The 20,185-nt window shown below is 36.6% G+C and overlaps 1 protein-coding gene across 2 annotated transcripts in view; it reads right to left on the bottom strand.

Moving 5' to 3' along the window:
* Nucleotides 1–20,185, bottom strand: part of SMAD4 (SMAD family member 4) — a 60,602-nt gene that overhangs the window by 31,828 nt on the left and 8,589 nt on the right. For both annotated transcript variants that reach the window (XR_013831197.1, XM_079941926.1), the window contains exons 2-7: nucleotides 9,925–10,301; nucleotides 8,885–9,059; nucleotides 8,428–8,457; nucleotides 3,544–3,756; nucleotides 446–565; nucleotides 235–351 (exon numbers count right to left, since the gene is read on the bottom strand). Coding sequence is in view for 1 of the 2 variants with exons in the window: in XM_079941926.1 (XP_079798052.1) it covers nucleotides 235–351; nucleotides 446–565; nucleotides 3,544–3,756; nucleotides 8,428–8,457; nucleotides 8,885–9,059; nucleotides 9,925–10,173 (904 nt within the window). In the remaining variant the exon portion in view is untranslated. The remainder of the gene's footprint in view (nucleotides 1–234; nucleotides 352–445; nucleotides 566–3,543; nucleotides 3,757–8,427; nucleotides 8,458–8,884; nucleotides 9,060–9,924; nucleotides 10,302–20,185) is intronic.

Genomic DNA, 20,185 nt, shown 5'->3' on the forward strand with positions numbered 1-20,185 from the left:
AATATCAGCAACAAAGAAATAAAAGTATTCTGTAAATATCAATCCTCTAAAACAAAGGTATGATAACATAACTATGAAAAATAAAACTGTTTACCAAAAATACTGAAAAGCACTAATCATTTAATGAAACCAAATTTTAAGATGACTAAAAGATGTAAAAACATTTTTAAAAAAATAGAAAGAAAACAAAGTTCTCAAAAAGAAAAGGCCCTTACAACAAAAACAAGAGCTTACAGTAATGTCCGGGATGGGGCGGCATAGGCGGGTGGTGCTGAAGATGGCCGTTTTGATGGTGAGGCAAATTAGGTGTGTATGGTGCAGTTCTACTTCCAGTCCAGGTGGTAGTGCTGTCTAAAAATTAAGGCCCACATGGATTAATTTGCTTTTATAAACTCTGCCTATTTTTTCTCAACTACTTAGAAGATTTTAAAAAGCATATACATACTATGATGGTAAGTAGCTGGCTGACCAGTAAATCCATTCTGCTGCTGTCCTGGCTGAGGCCCTGAAGCTATCTGCAACAATCCTTCACTATGGCTGCCTGCCAGTATACTGGCAGGCTGACCTAGAGGAACAAGAAGACATTAATATGGTACATTTATAGAGGCAATCCTATGGTTTTATACAATAAATGAAGGATCAATTATATCTGATGGTCACAATTACAAAGATGAGCAAAAAGCAGAATTCACCCATGGCCTATATAATAAAAAAACCCTAGAGTCATCTATAAAGGCAAACCTTAACTTGAAGAAGTTCAAAATTATTCTATCTTTAAGTAATATCTAGCTAATTTTATTGGCCCATTTCTTCACAAATATTCTTCAAATGCCAGCAAAACCCCACTATAGGTCTAGCCTATCATAATAACTTCTTCAGAAGCACACTAGCTCACTCCCAGCCATTCCATCTAGCTCTGGACCTTTCTGACTAGGACTCCAAAAGTCCAGGCTCAAGAAAATGTTGGAAAGTTCATTATTATCAGCACTGGTACTGGTAATGGCAGAATGCTAGAGGGTGATCAAAGAAAAGGAGAGCAGGCAAATATTTTAAATGGAATGTGATGGGTAAGGTGAGAAGGTTAAAAAAAAAAAAAGGTAAGCTCCACTGTCCAATCAACATAGCATCTGCTAGTTAAAACAAAACAAAACAAAAAAATCAGTCTATTTTGAAATTTTTTCATGTGCTTTTAAAAATCAAGAATTGCCTCTAAGAACACTACCATACTCCTGGATTCACAAGAAATTAGTTGCTCTCTCTGTATGTAATATACCAGGAGAACTATTCTATTCAAAACCATTCTAAGAAATTGCTTACATTTTTAAGGCTTTATTTTTTGTACAGAAAAAGCTTAATTTCTTCAAGCAAGAATTAATTAAGTCAACTGTGCATCTCACTTGGAAAGCAATGAAATTCCATAATTGTTATTTGTTACTGTCATTACCTCAATCTTTTCTCATCTATGTGGGAGTATAATCAGATAGAAGAGAGTAAATGACACCATTGCTCGAATATGCAATGAACAGCTCAAAGTATGAAGAAAAAGGAACATCTTTCTCCTCTCTACAACTCACATTTCCTTAAGGCTAAGATTATAAAATTGAAAGCTAAAGAGACTACTTCAATACTCTCTATTTTTTTAAAGAGGATGTTTTCAGCTACCTCCCATCCTATTCATCCCCCTCAAATTTTTCCATCTTTAAAGTTAATTAAATTTTTACTCTTGCTTTTTAACGACTGTACGTGGTGCATACTCTTAGCTATCTTACAAAAACTGTCACTTGCAGAAGAAATTAAATTATTTTAATTTACTACAGATATTTAGAAAGAAACCCTGAAGATACTCAGGTACCAAATGAACATAAAGCCCACTGCAGTTATCTGTACTGAGTATTTCCATTACACAATTCCAAGTACATAAAATGAAATTAAACAACTAAATCAGCTCACATAGTCTTCCAATTCCCCTATTTTAGTCCAATTTCTTTTCTTTCTTCTAATTTTATCAATACACTTTTTGAGATCTAAGGAACCATTCTGCAACAAATTCTAAAACTTATGGTAATCATTACTCATTGCGAAAATATATCCAAAAAACACCAAGACAAAATTATCCACATTTCATTCATATCACTTTATTTGAATAGGACTCAGCCCCAGGGAACTTAACAGTTAAAATGAAGTCACTTTAGCAAGCATCAACAAAGGCATGCAAATTCAACCTCCAGGTAGTATCAACAGAGGTTAAGTGGCACTAATCTATGCTCAAGTGGCTGTAACGTACCTTCTTTTATTCTCCTTCCCAACCAACTCTGTCAACTATATTCCCAAATTAGTGAATAAAGAGTAGACAGATAACAGAAGCACCAAGTGGTTAAAGATTCAGGTTCCCAAGTTTGTGTTTAACCTATATGGCCCACTTGGAATATGCTGTCTATAGTGAGACTGTCATCTCATGTAGCAAATCCAAAAGATATTGTGTGAAGAGGTAAAATGAATTAAAGAGGGGGAAATTTGGTATACTTTATTTGAAACTCAATTGTAGAAATCAGTCCTACAGAAATCAGTCCTTTGATCTTATTCCAAAGATCAACTTTCTATGTTGAATCTGATCTGATATTAAACAGAATAATGCTTCCTTTGATAGCAACTAACAAGTATCAGTCCAGATCTATCAACAATTCACTGCTGATGTGGGCTTAGATACAATCTCCTTAGCAAGCAGGTACAAATAATACAATACAAATGGGAAGACCCTGTTCTGTGATTAATTTAAAAACAAAAAGAAGGCCACTCAACTTGCCAAGTTGAAAACTGTCCAACCTTTGGTGGCTATGAAAATAAGGTCATTATTTCCTTGACCAGGCCCCAAGAAAATCTGGACCTAATAGCACTCTGCCTCCATGACATGGCAGAGAAGGTGAGCACCTCTTTAATGGGAAGAATCTTTTGAAAACAGACTTGTTAGAAAAAAAATAAAATAAAGTTAGATACACAGAATTTAGCTTTATTTCAAAGTTGACTAAAATACTTAACATCTATCTTGAGGGTTATATGTTTGTTACTAACCAATTTGTCAAGATTCCTTTTTCTAAGTTTGCACAACTGGAGACTGAGATGACTATTATAAAGTAATATTCTGCCAGATACAGCAAAATAAAAATACTGATTAGAGGAAAGCTTGCAATTCCATTAACAAAGATTTTTATAAACCTCTTGGTTCAAAACTACTTGTTGGTAACTTAAATATTTCTCTAAAATAGATCTGAAAGCTTAAGAGACTTCTTACTTCTGCGTGTAATAAAGTACAAATTACACCATTAATTTAAATCATTACTTAAATTCCAAGTGACTATACATCAACATAAGAACATTTAAATAAATTACAAACACCATTTTTTTCCAGGACAACTCAAAAACCTATTTAATGCTTGTTTACCTATGAAAGATACTCTGTTGGAGGTTTCCTCCAAGTGGTTACCTATAAATATTTAATGGTTAGGAAAATTCATCTTGCTGACTACATCTGACTCTACAACTCACTTGTGGAAGCCACAGGAATGTTGGGAAAGTTGGTGGTGCTGGTAGCGTTAGACTCAGATGGGGCTAAGAGAGCTGGGGTGCTGTAGGTCTCCGTCGATGCACGATTACTTGGTGGATGCTGGATGGTTTGAATTGAATGCCCTTCAGTGGATAATGATGGCTGTCCCTCAAAGTCATGAACATATTCATCCTTCACCAACATACTAGGTGGAGCTATACAGAAAAGCAAACATATTTTAAAATCTTATAAGCTTCTATTCCCAGAAAAAAAAAAATCTTATAACTAATATAACAACACCTTAAATCAACTATAGTGTGTATCAGTCTAACTCAGAATTTTCTAGTACTATTTTTAAAGCATACTATTCTATCAGCAAAAGCTATTTATTTAGAGGTAGTGGCATCAGATCAATCTGACTGACTCCTTGAAATCTGAAGGTAGACCATATTCCAACAACCTCCAGCAATAGTCCTAAAGAGGTATTTTTAGTTTCTTGATTAATAATCTAAAAGTAATCATCACCTTAAATACATAGAATAAAGTAGACAAAAAATCAAGTGGCTGGGGAAAATATTTACCTAGTTAAGACGACCAAATTGAGATCAAGTAATTACTTTTTTTAATCTTTTTGCTAATTTCACGGTGTAAAAATATGAGTGGGATCTGACAGCTATCCAATTCCAGATCTAGAATTACTGTTTAGTAACATATTCTTTGAAAGTGAAGTATACTGAATGTCCCCTAAAAGATCAGAATGAGCAGAAAAATCCCAAATGGTAAGTCAAACTGAAATTTCCTTCTAGAAACCCAATCCAAATAATGATGTTTGATAAATATGTAGTGTGAAAAAACTCGATAAACAACATCTTTCGCCTACGTGGTTACACCTTAATAGCAAAGCTAGGCTCTAGCTGATATAACACCTTTTCTTGAACAAACCAGGGAATAATTAGTTGGCTTTGTTGTGAGGAAAAAAAGGAAAATTGAAGCTGCACTTACAATAATCAATGCTTCTCTTGCCCAGAACCTCCCCATTTTTTTAGGCTACAGTTTTGGGGTTTGCTTTTTATCTTTAGCAAACAACGCTTTACTGCATCTGAACTAACACTACCCTAGAATTTTATAATCAGTTGAACTCTAACACTAGGTTCTTTTCTTAGAGCAGTTAACAGTCCACAAAAAGACATTCTCTTTTCCATTGAGAATCAGCATATAATGCTCCTTATCTTTCTCTGTTAATCTTTGAAAAAATCCATTACACATAAATACTAACTAGTTACACAGCTACTTTTTTATTAAACTGAGAATATTTCAAAGAGGTAATAATAATCTATTGTTCAGACTTCCACATACAATCTCTTAAAGGGCTTTCTCATGCATCAAAAGTAATGAAGACGCTGATATTTTTAAGACCCATAAATCCCACTACAAAGAGTTTCTCTTTAGAAAATTCTATGGAAACAAAGAGATAACCAAAAGGAGCTTAACATATCATTATATGTCAGTAAAAAAAGTGGATCTAACCACTCACCACTAATGTTGGCCAAATTATAAAAATGCAAAGAAAAAATCATTTGAGACATAAAGCGGGTATGACTGTATTTATTCAGTTTCTTAAAAATCATACTCTTCAACAAAGTCCTATGATTTTCTGCACATAGATCCTGACATCTCTATTAAATTCTTGAAAATTTTAGGGTTCTTTGCTGTTTATAGCGACTGGGATCTTTTGACCAAGATATCGGTATTGCTAGTACATAAGGAGAAAGTTACTCATTTGAGGATATAGCTGGTCAACTTGATACTCATTATTTCTGCTTTTCAGTTGACACTTTGGCTTAATGGGCAATCATAACAACTGAATTCTGGGCATTCCCTGGTGGTCCAGTGGTTAGGACTCGGTGCTTTCACTGCTGTGGCCCGGGTTCAATCAATCCCTGGTCGGGAACTAAGATCCCACAAGCCACATGACGCAGCACACCCCTCAAAAAAAAAAGAAAGAAAGATTTGAAAATAACAACTGAATTCTGCTTTTAAACAGTTATGCCTCATAACTTTTTCTTGCCTAATATGTTGGTTAAACCTTCCCAAGTGTAAGTTTGGGACTTCTACCAGTCTACAGGTCTCTTTAATCAAATAACTTAAAACATAAGTTTCTTAGGTAAAACTGGGTATCAACAAGGATAGATGTCTGCAATATACTTTTGCCAAGAGAAAAAAGGTAGGTTATAAAACACTACTGTACACTATGATCATACTCATGTTTAAAAAATCCTATAAGTGAAAAAGCAAGGTCCAGTACGGTGCACAATACGCTTTTTGTGTAAGAAAGAAGGGAAATAATACATGTATTTTTGCACAAAGAAACCCTGGAAGGAAACACCAGAAACTAAAAAAAGTGATTACCTGAGGTAGGGGGGAATGGGGACAGGGGTGGGAGCACTTCTTTTCACTGTATACCTTTTTATAGTATTTTGATTTATGGACCATGTATTGCCTATTCAAAAAAATAAGATTGAAAAAAACATATAGTATATATTTTTAAAGTCCAGGAAACAGACACCAAACTGTTAAGTATTTCTCTTTATGGACTAGCATTCAACAAATTAATTCACTGAAAAAATATTTATTGAGCACCTATGTTCCAGGTACTGTTCTAGCACTTGGGATACAACAGTAAACAAAAGAAAGATCACTGCCCTCACAGAGCTTACAGTCTTTTATGATATTTTTCTATTGTTTAAATATCTAATAGTGAGCACACATTACTCCAGCCCCTCCTAGCTGTCTAATCTTGGGCAAGTTCCTTGACCTCTCCAGGCACCAGTCTCTACATCTGATAAAATGTAAATAATGCCATCTACCATGTAGGAGTATTATGAGAATGATGAGACAATATTTGTAAATTATTTTGACACAAAATAAATACTTAGAAAGTGTTAGCTATTATGATTTAACCATACCCTTAGAGCGGACATACCTGTATATAGAGATTGTAAAATGTTCTGTGAGGAGTAAAGAACACATAGCAGACAGAAAAGCTGAAGACACTGAGCTCATCCTAGGTCTCTGTTCTTTATTACCACCAGCAAGCAGGTCACAGCTTGTCTGATGGTACTGTCACTGTCTTATTTACCTTTTCTTTCCTCCACTAGACTATGAGCTCCCTCAAGGGGAGAAAACATACCTTATTTATCTTATCGTCCCTGGAACCTAACACAGTACCAGGCAATACATGCTCATTAAATATTTGTTAAAATCAACACACAAGTCAATGTGGTCATGGAAAGTTTCACGAGAGAGATGAGACAGGCTGGAAATGATTACCACCAAGATCCCAACTCAAAAGTGAAGGAATCTGCTTAACTTTTAACTACCTGGCCTTATATTATTTCTTTGTCCAAATCTAAAAGGCCCTGTGAGAAACACCTGTTGTTTTCTAAGGAAAGAAGTCACTGAAGCCAGCCTTTACATAGCCACCACTAGGGGGATCCATAAGGCTGAATATAGGGCTAGAGCAACTAAAAGGGGCTATCAACCCACACAAGCCCATCAATAACAGGTACTCCTAACAGCAGTATTTTCGGACAGGAAGCAGTGTAATGAGTCTTCAGAATCAGATCTCCTCACAACCACGCCCCTAGGAAAATTCTGATATAGTTATCACTACAGCTGCCCAACCCCTAACACCCACTGAGCTAAAAGCTTTCATTCTCCAAAAACACAGATGAAGAATGGTGAAAATCTGAAGGGTGTTTACTTTCAAAAAGAGGTGATATGATATCAACGTCTGTGTGGTGAAGAGACTGGGTTTTACCCAATCAATCTTAAAGCTACCCTTCTCAGACCACCACAACAGCTTCCCTTATCAGCCCACTGTTCTCAGAAACCAACTAACCCTTAACAAGTATGAAAAGGCACTAGAGTCTTCCTTTATTATTACTGACATGGAAGAGAAGTGGAGAATAAAAACAAGTAGACTTCCATGCTCTTCCTAAATTTTAATGTCAGATATTTCTGGCCCATCTCTTAAGATTCTGCAACAAAAGAGGTGCTGAGCCACTAATTTGCCTTCAAAACAATGGCACACCTTACTAAGATGACAGTGGCTCTTTTATCAGAATTTCTCTGCAAATTAATTAGTTCTTACAGAAATTTCAGTTCATTAACATGTTCCAAGAAACAGAGCTAAAGTTTTAAGAGACCTCTGTTCTCAAATATTACACACAAAAAACACCTCCCATATGTTACATTTCCCCACCTCAAAACACTCTTTCCTTTTAAAAATAGAATTAGAACATCTGTGATTGGCAGATACTTTAAAGTAGCCTTGTTTTAGTTACTCAAAATGTAACAAGACAAAAAAATTAATATAGTACACAGTTTTAAGTCCTTCATAAAATTACCATTCATAAAAATAAGTTAGGCTGAAATGAAGAAAAATGACAATTTTGGTGTTTTTAAACTATATTACACATGATTCTAAATTATCAGAGGTTATTTATATCCATTTAAATTAAAATAAATACTTTGAGGATTTTCAAAACAATAAAAAAATAAACTGGCTCTGTGAGATTTTCTTCCAAAATAGCCAGTTTTTACCAATTCAAAATCTATTCTTCTTTTGTATGTTTTATGTTCCCCTATCATATTTTTTAGACTACTTTCGGTCATAAACAGCAGTTCAAAGCCAAAGAGCCAACAGCCTATTTAAATCCAGTTTTAAATGCTGATGAATGCCCCCCCCCAGATCTACATTTCCAAAGCAGTAATTTTTTTCTTGTCAATGTTACCAGCGCCCACACAAACTAGTTCTGGGTCAATAAAGAATAAAGAGGATGGGGTAAAAGAAAAGAGAAAGTTACAAGAAACGAATTACCTACCATTACTCTGCAGTGTTAATCCTGAGAGATCTTAAATTTTTAAAGGGGAAAAGAAAATAAAACATTAATCATTAGCATGAAAATAGTTTCCATTATATTTAAAATAACATAATGTAAATTTAAGCCAGGGATTCAAAAATTCCATGAACAATTTCAATTCAAGAATAGTAGTATAAATGCTATCTAACAATGCATAAATGCTTTCCATCTTATTTTTCAAAAACAATGTTCTAAGTGGACAAAATATCAACTATGCATACTTAGTTTTAGCAGTCAAAATACAAGTTTGTTCTGAATTCAAATTTAAATATTTGTATTTCATTAAAAATGTCTGATTCTTTAACCTTAGTTGAAGTCCTGGGCTATCTCCAAATCTGTAATTTAACTGAGAAAAATTAAAACACTATTGAGATCCTTTCCCTTTGTGCTTCTAAGCATAAAAGCAAAGTCTACTTACCAATTCCAGGTGATACAACTCGTTCATAGTGATATGGATTCACACAGACACTATCACATTTTAAGTCAAATGCATACTGACAATATTTAACATGTTTTAATTCGTTTTTGTGAAGATCAGGCCACCTCCAGAGACGGGCATAGATCACATGAGGAAATCCTTTACGACCAGCCACCTAAGAAAAATAAATGAACATTTATTGAGCATCAGTTATACAGCACATGTTATACAAGGCACTTTATATGTTCTCATTTAATCCTTACAGTCCTACAGAGTCAGTATTATAATCCCCATTTCTTAAATGAGAAAAACTAAAGCTCAAAATAACTTACTTGGCTGTGGTCACAAAGCAATAAACTTAGGTATGATTTCAAGGCTTATGCTCAGGTTTTAAAAATGCAAAAAAAAGTACGAGTTTGAAGAAGAAACCGTGCCTAAAATCTAGAAATAAAAATTTTAAATCTAACAATATAAGCTTTCTATATGTTTCTTTAAAACTATTAAATACAGGAGGTGTATTATGTAGTTCTATATGAAAAATCTGATCAGTGAAAATAAAAGGTAAAGAAAATTTGTAAATGTAAGTTTTTAACCCCGCAAGTGTTAAAAGTATGCTTGAATTCTTCTGGATTGTTTTTCATATGAAAAGTACCAAACATACAATATCAGATTTCTAAATTATAAAAGAACTGAATATAACTCAGTTTTTTAAATGTGCATATAATACCAAAAAAAAAAAAAAAAGGATGAATACCAAGTTACTAAAGATGTGGCTTTTCTTCTGATTTTTATTTTCCAAATTTTCTACACAGAACATTTTTTTTAGTCAAAACATTTAAAAACTTTTAAGCTATATCTCTGTTGTATGAAAGATACATTCTTCCATATATTCCCATAATATGTACTGGTACAGGATGTACTATGATATCTAAAGAGACAGAGCAAGCATTAGATTTCCCATAGTAACTTAAGAGGAAAAAAGAATTTGTAAAAATCTGCCACTACCGAAGATACAGAAAAGCCTCTAGAACAAGACTAACCTGAAGCCTTCCATCCAATGTTCTCTGTATGGTAACACATTTGCTAGGGTGAGCTCCATTTGTAGTTATAGCTGTTATTAAAGAATCCAATTCATCTTTTTTCTCCTTCAGTTTCTTTACCAAACTTTCAATTGCTCTTTTTGCAAATGTTTCACTCTCTCCACCTTGTCTATGGCACATCAAACTATGTACAATGCTCAGACAGGCATCATTACTTGTTGGTGTATTCGTAATAGACATATTGTCCATTTGTTAGTTATTTCTTTTAAATCAAATATGTTTCCAATTTCCGGAGCAATTTTGATCTTTTGGAGGCAGTGAAAAACAACGGCTAACGTTGCAATGAAAATTATTAGACATGTGGTATTCAGGATAACCTAAAAAAAAAAAAGAGAGAGAGAGAGAGACAGATATTAGAACACATTTCACAAACTAGATTCAATTTCTTGGGAAAAGATGGAATTGCTCCAGTTAAGTCAAAGACTGAATGGACGTAATTAAAATGTGGTGCTTAGCATTTTAAATGACTTAATTAAAATGTTGCTGTTTTTGACATTCCCAAAATGTTAAAGTTAGGCCTTCTCATTATTATAGAAGTATGTTCAATCAAGTCTTGTCGACTGTACTACACCCTAAAATAAAATCTTAACACAACTTCTTAAAAAGATTACTTATGAAGACCAGCACTTTAAAATATTCTTGATCAACAACTAGCTAAACCTAAAAGTCTATCACTACACATGAAAAATTCACCATCACCTGGTACCAAATACTGTTTATCAGTTAACAACACACAACTTTGTTATAAGAGACCACTGACAACAATAAAAAGATGAATAATTTTTAAATGGGCAAAGGATTCTAATACTCATTTCCCCAAAGAAGAATGGCCAATAAGCACATGAAAGGTACTCAGTATCATTAGTCATTACTGAATTGCAAATCGAAACTACAAAGAGATACCACTTCACATCCACTAGGTTGGATAAATCAAAAGAATAGACAAAAAAAGTACTGGCGAGGGACTTCCCTAGTGGTCCAGTGGTTAAGAATCCGTCTTGCAATGCAGGGGACACCAGTTCAATCCCTGGTCGGGGAACTAAGATTCCACATGCTGCAGGGCAACTAAGCGTGCACGCCACAACTAGAGAGCTCAAGTGCCACAACTATAGAGACCACACGCTCTGGAGCCCGCGTCACAGCTAGAGAGAAGCCTGCACGCCACAACGAAAAGCCCACTCACTGCAACGAAAGATCCCGTGTGCCGCAACTAAGACCCAACACAGCCAATAAATAAATATTTTTTTTTAAAAAAAGTATTGGCCAGAAAGTGGAGAAAATGGAACCCTCATATGTTGCTGGTGGGACTGCAAAATGGTACAGCCATCTTGGAAAGTAGTCTGACAATTCCTCGAAATGTTAAACACGGAGTTACCATATAACCCAGCAATCCCACCCTTAGTAATTCCATCCAAAATTACCAGAAACCTATGTTCACAGCAGTATCTTATAATAGCCATAAATATAATCCAAATGCCCCTCAACTGACGGATGTATAAATGAGTATGTCTATACAATGCAATATTATCCAGTCATAAAAATGAATGAAGTACTGATATTTGCTTCAACATGGATGAATCTGGAAAACATGTTAGGTGAAAGAAGCCAGTCACAAAAGGCCACATGTTGTATAATCCCATTTATATAAAATATTCAGAACAGGCAAATGACCAAAACAAAAAGTAGATTAGTGGTTGCCAAAGGCTGGTGGGGGGGAGGAGGAGTGACTGCTAATGGGTATGGAGTTTCTTTTGGGAGTGATGAAAATGTTCTAAAATGGATGGTTGTACAACTCTGTCACTATAGTGAAAACCATCAAATCATACACTCTAAAAGAGTGAATTTTATAGTATGTGAATTATATATCAATAAAGTTATTATTTTTAAAAAAGAGAGACCACTAAATTCCTCAAAAGATTTTACCCATAAAAGCAATAGGGTAAATTATTTTCAAAAAAATTAAAATATAGAAAATGAATATTAATTAAAAATCCATTCAACATTCATAACACAAACTAACTTATCTAACCTCAAAATCTCACATGGAATAAGAAAAGGCCATCAGCCTAAGAATAAGTGAGATAAAGCAGGAGTGGAGGCTGTACTTATGCCAGGTTGTTTTTCATTTGTTTGTTGATGGTGTTGCATTCCATGCTTATTTTGCTTTTATTTTCTTCGGCTATTTACTTGAATTTTAAAAGCCTACCCTCCACGACCAAATTAATAAAACTAACTCATCAGTCCCTACCAAAACCTGTTCCTCTTCTGACGACCTTTACTTGTACAGCTTAAACTCCACTCAATTACCCAGCGTTGGAAAGCTTGGTAAATCATCTTTGACCTACCTCTTTCTTTGACTACCCCCTACATTCTCTCACAAAGTTACATGATTCTTTATCTTAGTCATTTCTATCAATTTCTATTCTACCAGACACTGCTGTAGTTTTGGGCTTCCTTTAAATTTATATCACTTGCTATTTAACATGTGTTCCCCTCTATTGTTACCTGTTTTACATAAACGCCTGCCCTAGGCAGAGAAAAAGCAGTTTTTCTTATACCTTTGAATACTTAACCACTTGCCCACATGCTGAGGGTACACTTTCCAGATAACCAAAGATTACCTGCCTGGTAGGTTTTGGAGTTAGAGATCTGGATTAGAATCCTAGCTCTCACACTAAGTAGTGGGACAAATTAAGTTACTTAAATTCTCTCTGAACATGGATTAAAAGGAGAGCGTACAAAGTGAAAAATCTATATTAATGTTTAGTAAAAAGCAGCTACTCTCTGAATACTAAAATGTTTAATTGTTTTAAAAAGAGATTTTCCTAAAACACATTATGTATTTTTCTGCATTTTCTCCTATTAAAATTTGTCAAAGAAAATTTGACAAAAAAATCAATGCAGGGGGCCTGGGTTCGATCCCTGGTCAGGGGAACTAGATCCCACATGCCACAACTAAAAAAGATCCCGGATGCCACAACTAAGACCCGGCACAGCCAAATAAATAAATAAAGTGAATAGCTGCTACTCACTTCCGGCAGAAGTGGCATTTGAGCTGCCACATCTTCAATGCCTATTTATATGTCAAAAATAAGTATTGGCAACACACCTGTAGGGAAAGGGAAGGAAGGAAGGAGAAAGAGCAACCACTGTGTATGCCAAACCAAACACACCTTCAACTCACATCTGGCCCAAGAGAATCACCAGTTTGAAATCTCAGAATGCCAACCTCAAAATTATAATTTCTAGACTTCAAAAGCTTTCAGGGACAGGGACTGTACTCGTCTTAGTCATCATTATATGCCCAATTCCTAGGACATATAACCGTTTCTTATTGTTAAATGAATGCATTTCTGCATGTGCTTTCAGATTCATGCTCAGGCTATTTCTTTTGCCTAAAATATCCAGTCCTATTTTATCTACTTGGTGAAGTCCTAGCCATTCTTCAAAGTGCAGCTTAAATGTCTCAATTTCTCCAAGAGTTTCCCCTAACACAGTCTCCTCTCCCCACAATCCTGAAGGAGAATTACTTCCCTGGTGTGTTTACTATGTACCCTAGTATATTACCTGATGCCTCCATCAAATTAAAAACACACCCCAATTACAACACATTATATTATAGTTGTTTGATTATGTATTTGTTTCACACCCTGTTGCCGTAAGTTTAGAAGAAAACAGCAACACCTTCCCATCTTAAAAATCCTAGTACAGTACACAGTTCCTTTCATATACCAGGCAAATGATTGCAAGTTGACTACAGCTTTTTTATTTGGTGTCATTTCCTTGCAACAAATTTTGAAGAATGCAAATGCTTATGTCGTTGAAATCATTTTCTGATATTATATTCCAAAAGATTTGTTCCAATTTATAATGTAATTAAAGTGTTTGTAACTATTTCATCACAATCTCCCTGTTGGATGTTATCATCTCTAAAATTTAAGCTATTTTTGGCCCTAACAGTTTCTCAGAAACTGTTTTAATTGCACATTTCTCTGAACACTAGTGGAAATATTCCTATGACCACAAGTGCCTGAAACATAATTTAAAAGTTCCTTGCAATAAAAAAAAAAAAAGTTCCTTGTATAAAAAATAATACCCGCAGGGGTATATAGGTGTTGTTCTACATTAAATAGCTCTAGATTATAATTTTGTAAAGAGTGGTATGGAATGATAGTAGACAAGGGCACTGGACTGGTATAAACAAAATTATATATTCTAATCAAAGCTCTAGCAGCATGATTAGGCAAGTTAACCTCTCTTTCAATTCTCTTATCTATAAAATGGAAACAATATCTGCCTTGCCAAGTTTATAGACTGGCTATGGTGATCAAATGCAACAGGATATAAAAGCAATCTGGGGACCATAAATTGGCCAATTCAGCAAACACTGTATCCGCTAGGAGCAAAGCACTACAGATAAAAAAAACAAGTAGCACATAATCAGAAAGTGGTTCTCAACTCTATCCAGCAGCCCTCCCCAACCTTTTTGGCACCAGGGACCGGTTTCGTGGAAAACAATTTTTCCATGCACGGGGGAGGGGAGGGAAAGGTTCAGGCTGTAATGCGAGCGATGGAGAGGCGATGGAGAGCGGCAGATGAAGCTACCCACCCTCACCTGCCACTTACCTCCTGCTGTGCGGCCCAGGGGGTTGGGGACCCCTGCTTTTGAGAATACCCCCTTTTTTTTTTTTTTTTTTTTTGCGGTGCGCGGGCCTCTCACTGTTGTGGCCCCTCCCGTTGCAGAGCACAGGCTCCGGACGCGCAGGCTCAGCGGCCATGGCTCACGGGCCCAGCCGCTCCGTGGCATGCGGGATCTTCCCAGACCGGGGCACGAACCCGCGTCCCCTGAATCGGCAGGTGGACTCTCAACCACTGCGCCACCAGGGAAGCCCCACCCCATTTTTATAACAAATAATTTATATCACCCCATTAGCTCTCCGGAAACAAAGTTCTAACCTATTTACGCTTTTTAAAAATTTTAACAATGCCCTAATTATAATATAAAGGGGGAAAAGATTAGTATATAATGAAGTGTGTATTTCAATAAAAATGCTCAGGCATATCAACAAAATCAGAAAGTATAATAAAGAGGTTGGATGCCTGAACTGATACAGTAAATCACCATAAACATGACAACTACAAATTCAGACCTTCCAAGACAGGTGTGTTGTTTTGGCACAATGGCATTGCAGTTGGTGAGGTGGATTTTCCAAAATAGTTAACTGTCAATAAAGTTCCAAACAAAAAAACTTCAATTAAACTGAATTAATGGGATTGACATGTACACACTACTATACATATATAAAATAGATAACTAATAAGAACCTACTGTATAGCACAGAAAACTCTATTCAGTACTCTGTAATGACCTATATGGGAAAAGAATCTAAAAAAGAGTGGATATATGTATAACTGATTCACTTTGCTGTACAGTAGAAACTAATACAACATTGTAAATCACCTATACTCCAATAAAAATTAATTTAAAAAACAAACAGGGCTTCCCTGGTGGTGCAGTGGTTGAGAGTCCGCCTGCCGATGCAGGGGACACGGGTTCGTGCCCCGGTCCGGGAAGATCCCACATGCCGCGGAGCGGCTGGGCCCGTGAGCCATGGCCGCTGGGCCTGCGCGTCTGCGTCCTGCGTCCGGAGCCTGTGCTCTGCAACGGGAGGGGCCACAACAGTGAGAGGCCCGCGTACCGCAAAAAAAAAAAAATAATAAAAAAATAATAATAATTTTAAAAAAATTAAAAAAAAAAGAGATGAATTAAGAGAAGCTTAATTTCCAAAAACTGAATATATATTAACATGGTGTTAGGTTCTAGGCTAATTATACGTTTTCCTCCTACATGAATATTCTGGGCATTTAAAAGTGTTGTGGTATGCAAAAAATTCTTCACAGTCTCTCACGTGCAGGATGGCATCCCTAGCCGCCCCCCCCACCCCGCACCAAAGCCCCTCCCAGTAACTTCCACAACATCTCTTAAAGAGGCAGTACTTACTCCACTGAGAACCACTGATCCAGACGATCCAACATATCATTACACTAAGTAACAGATGCCTAAAAGAGGTAGGAATTAAAGTGATCTGGAAATAGGAATGCATGGAAAATCCACAGGTAAGCTAAGTCTTAGCATGATGTAACAGTCAGGCTAAGCTAGTCTATGTCACAGTGACAACCAACTCCCAAATATCAGTAGCCTAAAACAAAGGTTTGTTTTCTGCATAAACTATATGTCAATCACAGATACATGCCCATAACAGCACTGTCCATCACTGCTCATTGTCATCTCTCATGGATTAGGCTAACAAAGTCTCCATTTCTACATATGTCCTTAAATGGCAGGGGAAAAGATAGGTAACTCATGCACTGGCTTTTAAACGTTGACTATCACTTCTGTTCACAATGGATGGACCAAGTCACACGGCCATGCCAGTGGTTCTCAACCAGGGCAACTCTGTCCCTCCAGGGACATTTGGCAATGTCTAGAGACAATGCTGACTGCCACAACTGGAAGGGGGAGGTGGAAGGCAGAGCAGTACACTGGTATCTAGTGGGTGGAGGCCAAGGCCGCTGCTAAACATCCTACAACATACAGGACAGCCCCTCCAACAAAGGATGATCTGGCCCCAAATGTCACTAGTGCCCAAGCTGAGAACCCAGGACCATGCCTAATTTCAAGGTGGGGGAGGGACACAGAGAAGTAAATATTAACCATATGCCAGAAGAGAGCCATCAGAATATGGACGGGAGAGTACTTACAACTACCACATGTGAATAAGAATTTGCCAGGCTGAAGGAAAATCATAGGAAAAAGCAGAGGGACAAGAGTGCAGATGTTTTGTCTAGAGCAGGTTTCTGGTAGAGAGGGGGAGGAATAACAGCATTAGATCTGTATTAGAAAGAAAACTATAGTGAGAGCATGGAGAAGAGCTGTGCAAAGAGGAACAGAAGACCAGTCAAGAAACAGTGATCAGAAGAGTGACAGGGCCTAGATTAGGGGCATGGGCAATGGAAACAAAAGGGGAACCAGTAAGACGTTTCTAGGTAGAACAGACTAGATTTTTTAGTCAACTAAGTATAAGGAGTAAAAAGAAGAGAGTCAAAAGATGGCCTATTTCCTAGATAGGTTAACAGAATGATAAAGAAAGAAGAAAAGATTTAAAAGAGATTAAGTAACAAATTCAGCTTTAAATATGCTGAGTTTGAAGAGCTCATTAGAGAAGTTAAGGTTACTTGAAAGTCTCCAACACACAGGTATTAGATAAAATCGCTATAATAGAACAAGCCATCCCACAGCGATGGGGTAACGGGAGGCAGGAAGTCAGCAAAAGGAACAGAGGTTTGTTCTTATATCTACCTATTTTGTGTTTTGTCTCTAGCCTTGCTGTTAAACATAAGCTGTCACCTGAAGTTGACCATAGGTCTAAAAGCAACTCCATGGACTACAAAGCCAAAATAATTAAAATACTCTCTAAAATTAAAAAGGCTGAGTACTGACCTGAGAGGCTCTCACGGAAATTCATAAACTTTAATGAATGTTGACATTTTTTTATTTCTTGGATGTATGTTTACTTTTGGATTATTGACTACACTATGTGAAAAAAACAGGTATATTTTCTAGAAATTATAGATACTTTGGTCAAGGATCAAATATGGGAATATTTGGGCCTCCCTGGTGGCGCAGTGGTTGAGAGTCTGCCTGCCGATGCAGGGGCCACGGGTTCGGGCCCCGGTCAGGGAGGATCCCACATGCCGCGGAGCAGCTAGGCCCGTGAGCCATGGCCGCTGAGCCTGCGTGTCTGGAGCCTGTGCTCCGCAACCGGAGAGGCCACAGCAGTGAGAGGCCCGTGTACCGCAAAAAAAAAAAAAAAAGAAAAAGGGAATATTTGAGAGTGCTTAACAAGGAAGGAAAAAAAAAAAAAAGCCTGGCCTGGTGAAGAGTATCACTAGAAAGAAATTCCAAGCATAGGCTTACAAGCTGGGGAAGGGGGCAGGGGTCGGTGCACAGGATTAGTTCAACTGCGTGCAGTACAAGTTACAGCCTAGATTGAGCTTTGTCAAAATAAGTGCAATTGGAGGAGAACTTCCAAGAGCATAAAGAATTACATGTGCAGGTATTAATGATTATAAAGATCTGAGATGGGAATAACACAATCAAAGAAACAAAAAGAACTTTTTTTGTGTGGTAACTTTTAAGATGAACTACAGGGACAAATTTAGAGATGTGCTTCTTGTTTACCCATTGGGATTAGATTTAAATGTCATACTGGTACAGCAATTTCACCTTAAATAATCTTATTTAAAAATTAACATTTTTTCTGAATGAATAAATTAAAGGTTGTTAAAAGAAGAATCAACAAAGTCCTCTAGTTGACATCTGTTTTTTGTCTGCCAGCATATAATTCCCCTTCTATAACAGTACTCTGATTTCCCAATCTGGACAGGTGGGACAATCCCAATCCTGACTAACCAGAGCTACCTCTTAGGTACATTAGCTGTTTCAAAGATGGGAGAGGACCCAAGTCAGGCTAATAACACAGCTCCAGGACTTTTGTTGGAACTACAGAGGGTGGGGGGCGGGGAGCTCTTTGCTGGGCTTAAACTTGAAGCTGAGAGTAGTTAGTCTGGCACCTATCTGAGACATAAACTAACAGAAAGCAAAGCAAAGCCAAGAGATAGAATCCTGATGATACTGGCTTCTTGTGACCCTGGATCCAGCACTCTGAGGCCAGCTCTGATTCCAGACGAAGCCAGTGAATTCCCTTTTTACTTAACTTGATAGAATCCTGATGATACTGGCTTCTTGTGACGCTGGATCCAGCACTCTGAGGCCAGCTCTGATTCCAGATGAAGCCAATGAATTCCCTTTTTACTTAACTTGACTGCTACATATTTCCCAGTACATAACTGAACAAAAATTGAGCTAATCAAGGGCCTACGGTATAGCACAAGGAACTACACTCAACATTATGTAATAACCTATAAGGGGAAAATAATCTGAAAAAGAATATATATATTATCTATATATCTCATCCATATATTCATATTTGAATCACTGTGCTGCACACCTAAAACTAACATGACATTGTAAATCAACCATATACTTCAATTTTTAAAAAACTGAGTTAATATTCTCAGAAACAGCAGCAATATAATACAAACCACATATATAAACAATGGAACCAACCTATAATCTTCTCAATAATACAGATAATGAGTTACTTTAAAATAGCAGTTGCTGGAGGGGTGGGATAGCGAGGGTGGGAGGGAGGGAGACACAAGAGGGAAAAGATATGGGAACATATGTATAACTGATTCACTTTGTTATAAAGCAGAAAGTAACACACCATTGTAAAGCAATTATACTCCAATAAAGATGCAAAAAAATAAATAAAAAATAAAGATGATACAAACAGATGGAGAGATATACCATATTCTTGGAATGGAAGAATCAACATAGTGAAAATGACTCTACTACTCAAAGCAATCTATAGATTCAATGCAATCCCTATCAAACTACCACTGGCATTTTTCACAGAACTAGAAGAAACAAATTCACAATTTGTATGGAAACACAAGAGACCCCAAATAGCCAAAGCAATGTTGAAAAAGAAAAACGGAGCTGGAGGAGTCAGGCTCCCTGACTTCAGACTATACTACAAAGCTACAGTAATCAAGACAGTATGGTACTGGCACAAAAAACAGAAATATAGATCAATGGAACAGGATAGAAAGTCCCAAGATAAACCCACACACATATGGTCACCTTGTCTTTGATAAAGGAGGAAAGAATATACAGTGGAGAAAAGACAGCCTCTTCAATAAGTGGTGCTGGAAAAACTGGACAGCTACATGTAAAAAAATGAAATTAGAACATTCCTTTACACCATACACAAAAATAAACTCAAAATGGATTAAAGACCTAATTGTAAGGACAGACACTATAAAACTCTTAGAGGAAAACATAGGCAGAACACTCTATGACATAAATCACAGCAAGATCCTTTTTGACCCACCTCCTAGAGAAATGGAAATAAAAACAAAAATAAACAAATGGGAACTGATGAAACCTAAAAGCTTTTTCACAACAAAGGAAACCATAAACAAGAGGAAAAGACAACCCTCAGAATGGGAGAAAATATTTGCAAATGAAGCAACTGACAAAGGATTAATCTGCAAAATTTACATGCAGCTCATG

Source organism: Stenella coeruleoalba (assembly GCF_951394435.1).
Source record: "Stenella coeruleoalba genome assembly, chromosome: 14".
NCBI lineage: Eukaryota > Metazoa > Chordata > Mammalia > Artiodactyla > Delphinidae > Stenella > Stenella coeruleoalba.